This window comes from Entamoeba dispar, genomic scaffold (genome assembly GCF_000209125.1).
Source record: "Entamoeba dispar SAW760 scf_1105229457977 genomic scaffold, whole genome shotgun sequence".
Classification (NCBI taxonomy): Eukaryota; Evosea; order Mastigamoebida; family Endamoebidae; genus Entamoeba; species Entamoeba dispar.
The window spans coordinates 1-6,743 of record NW_001852962.1 but is presented as its reverse complement, the minus strand read 5'-3'; the positions used below and the strand labels follow the sequence as shown (position 1 = coordinate 6,743).

Here is a 6,743-nt window from a genome sequence, read left to right as displayed (position 1 = left end):
TAATTAATTATTTTTATTTAATATTTTCTTGAATTTAAATCTTTACCAATTTTCATTGGTTATCAGTGTTTTAAGAATTTATTTCATTACTAAATATCACTTTTTCTGTTCTTCTTTTGACTTTATATTATTTATAAAATATATGTTTTATTTTATCTCAAATCTTGATTCCTTAAATTTTATGTCATCACTCTTTTGAAAAATTATGCTTTTTATAAAAAAGAGATTATAACCATTTAAACTGTTTTAATTGTTGTTTATACTAATTTGGATGTTTATTGAATATAAAATGTTAAAAATTAATTCACTATTGTTATTTAAAATTTCTCTTTTTAAAAGAATTTTATTAAATTGACTCAACTTAGTTTTATCCAAGAAAATAGTAAAAAGATGTTTTAAAATGTTTTTATTGCTTTCTTGTTTTGGATATTTTAATTTCTATAAATGAAAATGATTGTTTTTCTTAAAAAAAACTTTCAGTTCTTTTGAAAGTATTAGATTATAGTATTTAAATCTTTATTATAAATTCATTGTTTTCAAGTGTTTGTTTCTAAATTTTTCGTAATATAAAATAAAATAAATTATCAACTGAATAATTGGAATCTTTGTTTGTTTTAAATAAAAAACACAAAGAGAGCGGAATTTTATAGAAATGTTTCGTTGTTTCGATGAGGGGGGAACTCAAAATAAAAATGAAAAGGAAATGAAAATCTAGTTGAAAAGGACGTACTAAACCTATTTAAGAGGAAAAGAACTCTTGAAAGAAAATTAAGTTAGCTTTATGACACAACCACTTTCAGTTTGTATTATTCAAGCAAATATTGTTGCAGAAAAAATCGACAATAACTTGGCTCATCTTCGAGAATTAATAAATTCTATTAATCCAAAGAAAAATGTAAACTTGATTGTTCTTCAGAAACATTTTCTTGTGGTTTTACTTCAACACCATCAAAAGTAGCTGAGCCAAGTGTTAATGGTAAAACACTTCTATGGATGAAGGATGTTGCAAAAGAGAAAAATAGTGCAATTGTTGGTTCTACTGTTATAGAAGAAAATGGAAAATATTATAACAGAGTCTATTTTGTAACTCCTCAACAAGAAGTTTATGAATATAATAAACGTCATCTCTATACAATGGGAAATGAAGGAATTTGTTTCACAAAAGGTCAAAAGAAGACTGTTGTAAATTATTTAGGATGGAAAATAAATTTAGCTATTTGTTATGATTTAAGATTCCCAAATTGGTTAAGAAATTCTAAAGAAGATCCTTATGACATTTTACTTATTGTTGCTTGTTGGAGAGCTGAAAAAAGACATCATTGGATTACTTTAACAACTGCCCGTGCTATTGAAAATCAATGTTATGTTATTGCTTCAAATAATTGTGGAATATTACCTGATACTACCCCAAATTGTCCTGATGTTGTTTATACTGGAGATTGTAGATTTGTTGATTATTTTGGATATTCTATTAAAGAGGCAAAACCTGGAGTTGAACAAATTATTTATTCAACTTTGGATTACCAAAAACTTCTCGATTGGAGAGCACATTTCCCAGTTTTGAATGATGCTGATTATTGCGAGCTTTCGATTGAAAATGAAAATACCAATTGACTCTAATTTATATAAGAAATAAATTAGTTCATTGTCATCTTTTCTTTGGGTTAAATCAAATAGGTAATGAATTAAGAGTATTTGCATCATTTGAGTGTCGAGAACAATGAGATATTCTATGTAATTAGTTAATTAATTTTTATTATACTAACAAAACAAACAATGATTTAATGTCTGATTTGATTAATGACATAATCTGTAAATGAGATTGTGTATTAATAGAATTTTCTGGAATCGGTATATAAATTATTAAACAACCAATGAACCTCTTAATCACAGTATCAATAATTGTAATTAGACGAGAATTAAATAACCAATCCAGGAATCCTCTTGTATCTTGTTGTATTAGTTTTATATTAACTTATTAAAAACATAACTCTAAACCAAAAAAAACAAACATAAAACTCCTATAATAATTCCACAAAAATGACCAGATAAACTTACTTGAGCTAATAACAATAAACAAAAAATATAACTAATGATATTTAAAATACAACAATAAATAACATCCATATATTTTCCTGGTTGATAATAAAATATAATAATTAACGTAAATATATATCCACTCATGCCAACAACAGAATTACCTGAAGCAAGTTTTAATGAGAATAAAGAAATCATTAATATTGGTTGAAGTATTATTGATAAAATGAATAATATAATAATTCGTGTTGTCCCAATTTGTTTTTCTACTAACGCCCCAAAAACAAATAATGAAATTGAATTCCCAAATAAGTGTAATATTCCTTCATGAATAAAACAATGATACAACATTGGCCCAACTTGATGTATAAAATCACCTCGAGATTTTAAAGGAGAAAATCCTTTTGGTTCAATCTCTAGTTCAGGAAGTATAAAATATACACCCCAAATAATTATTAGTTGAACAGTACTTAAGAATGAAATGTTTTTAATGCATTCTTGACAATATTTAGTAATTTCATTAAAACTCACTAAAAACATCTTCTTCTTTTTTTGTTTTTGAGTTCTTGAAAAAAGAAAGTGAAAACAAACTTACTATTAAATTATAGTAAAAAAGACAAAATTAAATTAATTCTGATGCATTTGTTTATTACGAGCTTGGTCAATAATTTTTTGTTTCATTTCTTTATCAACTTTCTTAACTATGTTATTAGTCTTTTCCGAGATCCAACTTAATTCAATCTCATATGGTTTGTCTTTCCATTCACTATGACATAAATCAATAATTTCTACAAGTTTAATTAATGCCTCTTCACATGTGATTTGTGAGAAATTTATTTTTTCTAACTCATTTTTACATATTTGTTTTCCTTTACCAATTCCATTAGCAAAATATCCATATGTTGTTCCTGATGGTTCAATGTAATGAAGGGAATATCCATGTTGATCAACTCCTCCTATTAATAAACTACATCCAAATGGTCTTAATGATCCATACAATGTATAATTTTGCATATACATAGCAATCTTTTCTGCTAATACTTTTACTGGAATATTCATTCCATAATTTTCTTTGAATGACTCAGCTTCTTCTTGTGCTTTCTTAGCTAATTTTCTTGCATCAGGAAGAAATCCAGCGCAAGTGATTCCAATATGAGTACCGACATTAAATATACGTTTGTTTGATGATTTATCAATCATTTTTGATATTATTAACTTTTCTACTCCAAATACTACTCCATCAACACACTTAATTGAAAGTGCTGTTGCACTGTTTTCAACTGCTTTCATTGCGTAGTCAATTTGAAATACCTTTCCATCAGGTGAAAAGGTTGTACATGAATCATCATATCCTGATCCAATTGAACTCATTCTTGTAATCTTTTTGAGTTATTTCCTTTTAGTTTTTCTTTTTCTCTTTTTTATTTCAATTTCATTTTTACTATAATTTATAGAATTTGTTTTTTAATTTTGTTTTTAAAAAAAAATATAAATTTATAAAAAGAAAAACACAAATAAAAAGAATAAAAAATGTTATTAAAAACCCTTTTTTTTTATAGAACAAAATAAGAATAGTTAAATGAGCAAAACAAGTGAACCAAAGAAATCATTTCACCGTAAGAAAGGATGGAAACGACTTGAAAGAAAAGAGCCAAAAGTAATTGAAAATACTAAAACAGCTATTTTTATTAAAGGTCGAAATACAAGTAAAATTTTAACAGATGTTTGTGAAGACCTTGCATTATATAAAAAGCCACACGTTATAAAATTTAATCATAAACATGAAATTCTTCCATTTGAAGATGAAAGACCATTAGAAGTTTATAGTACAGGAAGAGATGCATCACTTCTTGTTATTATGTCACATAATAAGAAAAGACCTAATTGTTTAACATTTGTTCGTATGTTTGATGGACATGTATTAGATATGGAAGAGATGTTAGTTAAAGAATATAAACCAATTCACGAATTTGAAGGAGTTAAACCTCCTTCAGCAACAAGATTAATGTATAGTTTTAATGGATCGGAATTTGAGACAAATGAAGAATTTAAAATGTTTAAGAACATGATAATTGATTTTTATCATAATGATGTTAATGAGAAATTAGTTGTAGATGAATTAACTGCTATGATGGTTTTTACTGTTGTAGAAGGAAAGATTTATATGACTGTTTATTATATTAAAGCTACATCAACTTCTATTGAAAGTCATGAAGTTGGACCTCGTATTGTCATGGTACCTGGCAGAAACAAATTTGGAGCTGAAGATATGAGAGAAGAAGCAATGAGAGTTCCACAAGAACTTGTTGCACCAAAGAAAAAGAAGAACGTTTCAAAAGATATGTTTGGACAAACTATTGGAAGGGTACATGCTATTGGTGAAGATTTAGAACATCTAAATAAGAAAATTAAATTACCGAAGGCTTTGAGAGAATCAAAGAAAGAAAAAAAAATGAGTAAGAAATAATTGATTGGTGATTACATTTTTTTAATTTATTCAAAAAATTATTTTTCTGTTCATATTTTCAACAGAAAATGTTTTTAAGTTATTTGATATTTGATACTTTCATCCAAGAATATTTATTATTTGTCATTTTTTGGTTATCAAATTATACTTTTTAATATATTTAAGACAAATCATAAAATATCAGAAAAGAACTCCACATAATCATTACTAACAAATAGTTTTATTGTAAAAATTATTTAAATACTAACAAACATTCATAATGTTCCATAACAATTCTTTGGTTAGTTTTCATAAAAGTAATATTATTTTTATTTATTTCGTTCTTTATTTACCATTTTCATCTTTTTGGTAAGGGAATATTCTAAATCCGTTAATATAATAAATTAGATACAATACACTTTTCATTATTATAAACTACCAAAATTTCGGTTTATATTATTCATAAATTTATTTAATTGACACCATCTATCATTTTTTATTACTTCTCAAACACCTGAAAAGATTTTACCTTTTTCAACAAACTTAATCATAAATTTATTTACCAAAAAAACTTTTAAAAACTTTTTTATTTATTTTTATTCATAATTAATGAACATTTCAATAAATATCTGGTTTAATGAGTAGATTTATATTTAATGTTGATAGATTAACAATACACATTTGAAGATATAATAGTTTTTTCCTTCAATTTTATTTTTTTCTTTTCCACAAAAGAGAAAGATAAAAGTTATTTAAAAACAAAAATAAAATTGAAGTATTAATTCATAAGAAATTGAAAGATGTTAGAAATTGAATATTCTACAAAGACAATAGAAAAAGAAAAAAAAGAGGATGATAAAAATAAAATGTAAAAATAAATAAAATGAGAAAATTGAATATTCATAACGATGTTATTTGATAGATTTATGAATAGTTTAAAAATGATTTAAATATAGTTTTAGAATAATAAACAAATAAATATGTTATTAATAACAGAATTAAATTGAAACAAAATTAAAAAAGAATAAAAGATATTAAATAAAAAAAAGGAACGAAAGATGAAATACAGAATTGGGAAGTTTAAGTTAACTTTGAATTTATTTCTAATGCAAAAGAAGATAACACAACAACCGTGTTATTGTTATTTGTGCCAAAAGAGTAAAATGTTTGAAATAAGTAATCCAAAAATTAAAACAACTAAGTTGTGTGTGTTGATATTACGTTCACTTAAAATGCTTCATCCTGAAATGGAGTGTTATTCAATAAAGACAGACATTAATGAATTTATTCAAAGTCATTGGGATATGTTAGTGAAGTTAAAGATATGTTTGTTAATTTCAATAACATAATGTTTTTATATGAATCTCTTGTTGATAGTTATCATTTTAAATACAAAAGGTGGTAACAAGAGAAAAGAATTGAAATGAAAAGAAAGGGGTTAATAAATATAGTTCAATCAACTCAATGGAAAAAAGCTATTCTTGATGCACTTAATCATTGTCCATTAATTGAATGTGGAAAAGACTTTTGTCATGATAGAGGGTATTATAGATTGAAAGATAATGAAACTACAGAAAAGAAAGAAGAAACACCTAATCCATCATTTTATATTTTAACTCATAAAAATTCAAAACAAAATATTAGTCAAGAACTTTATAGTTGTTATGATGATCTTCAAAGACAATTAAGTTATTCTGTTAAAGTTTTTAGTAAGTTGTATAGTAAATACTTAAGAAATTGTGATACTAAACGAAGTGAATTAGTTAGAGATATTTTAGAACGTCAGAATCAAGTTTATGATTTGTTTGGTAATTACAAATTGCAATTATGTTCTTTTGAATAGATTTGAACCATCAATCATTCGTTAAAATGTTCATTATTTTTTACTTAATTATTTGTTCTATTTTTTTATTGTTTCTTTGTTAAACTAACACTCAACTAAGTAATACTTTGAATATTAAGTGTTGAAAAAAAAAATATGATAGTCATCAAAAAAGTATTTAAGTATGAAAAAAGTTTGTTATTATTCTTTTGAATGTTAATTCAATCTTTTTTTATTTTTGTACAAATTCAAATAAGAATTAGATTCCATTAATAAAAGATCTATTCAAATATTTATTCTATTTAAATATAGTTAATATGATACTTTATTAATTTGTTAAAAATAATTAAGTTCAGGATAAGAAGATATTACATAATTAAGTTAATATTTATCTCTCAAGTTTTTAGAGTAAATAGTGTTAATTAAAAATATTTTTAT

At 24.3% G+C, this 6,743-nt stretch overlaps 5 protein-coding genes across 5 annotated transcripts, besides 14 other annotated features; 3 read left to right on the top strand and 2 right to left on the bottom strand.

Annotated features, from left to right (window-relative positions):
• Positions 1-27: a sequence feature (AT_rich).
• A 94-nt stretch (positions 28-121) lies between these two features.
• Positions 122-156: a sequence feature (AT_rich).
• A 125-nt stretch (positions 157-281) lies between these two features.
• Positions 282-353: a sequence feature (AT_rich).
• Positions 354-562: 209 nt separating this feature from the next.
• Positions 563-585: a sequence feature (AT_rich).
• A 408-nt stretch (positions 586-993) lies between these two features.
• Positions 994-1,614, top strand: EDI_300770 (uncharacterized protein; the record flags this gene model as incomplete). The annotated part of the gene is made up of 1 exon (XM_001734137.1): positions 994-1,614. The coding sequence occupies one exon, from the start codon at positions 994-996 to the stop codon at positions 1,612-1,614; it is 621 nt and encodes a 206-aa protein (XP_001734189.1).
• A 55-nt stretch (positions 1,615-1,669) lies between these two features.
• On the bottom strand, positions 1,670-2,577 carry EDI_300760 (uncharacterized protein; the record flags this gene model as incomplete). Its single annotated transcript, XM_001734136.1, has 3 exons — positions 1,670-1,730; positions 1,776-1,950; positions 2,013-2,577. The coding sequence occupies 3 exons, from the start codon at positions 2,575-2,577 to the stop codon at positions 1,670-1,672; spliced, it is 801 nt and encodes a 266-aa protein (XP_001734188.1).
• Positions 2,143-2,163: a sequence feature (AT_rich).
• An 87-nt stretch (positions 2,578-2,664) lies between the features above and the next one.
• On the bottom strand, positions 2,665-3,408 carry EDI_300750 (proteasome subunit alpha type-3, putative; the record flags this gene model as incomplete). The annotated part of the gene is made up of 1 exon (XM_001734135.1): positions 2,665-3,408. One exon carries the CDS (start codon positions 3,406-3,408, stop codon positions 2,665-2,667), a length of 744 nt encoding a protein of 247 aa, XP_001734187.1.
• Positions 3,409-3,426: 18 nt separating this feature from the next.
• Positions 3,427-3,516: a microsatellite.
• Positions 3,515-3,568: a microsatellite.
• A 48-nt stretch (positions 3,569-3,616) lies between these two features.
• EDI_300740 (brix domain-containing protein, putative) lies at positions 3,617-4,504 on the top strand (the record flags this gene model as incomplete). Its single annotated transcript, XM_001734134.1, has 1 exon — positions 3,617-4,504. The coding sequence occupies one exon, from the start codon at positions 3,617-3,619 to the stop codon at positions 4,502-4,504; it is 888 nt and encodes a 295-aa protein (XP_001734186.1).
• Positions 4,505-4,519: 15 nt separating this feature from the next.
• Positions 4,520-4,550: a sequence feature (AT_rich).
• Positions 4,551-4,801: 251 nt separating this feature from the next.
• Positions 4,802-4,822: a sequence feature (AT_rich).
• A 111-nt stretch (positions 4,823-4,933) lies between these two features.
• Positions 4,934-4,961: a sequence feature (AT_rich).
• Positions 4,962-5,032: 71 nt separating this feature from the next.
• Positions 5,033-5,094: a sequence feature (AT_rich).
• Positions 5,095-5,306: 212 nt separating this feature from the next.
• Positions 5,307-5,375: a microsatellite.
• A 42-nt stretch (positions 5,376-5,417) lies between these two features.
• Positions 5,418-5,531: a sequence feature (AT_rich).
• A 10-nt stretch (positions 5,532-5,541) lies between these two features.
• EDI_300730 (uncharacterized protein) lies at positions 5,542-6,326 on the top strand (the record flags this gene model as incomplete). The annotated part of the gene is made up of 2 exons (XM_001734133.1): positions 5,542-5,809; positions 5,935-6,326. 2 exons carry the CDS (start codon positions 5,542-5,544, stop codon positions 6,324-6,326), a joined length of 660 nt encoding a protein of 219 aa, XP_001734185.1.
• A 266-nt stretch (positions 6,327-6,592) lies between these two features.
• Positions 6,593-6,655: a sequence feature (AT_rich).
• The last annotated feature ends 88 nt before the right edge of the window (positions 6,656-6,743 follow it).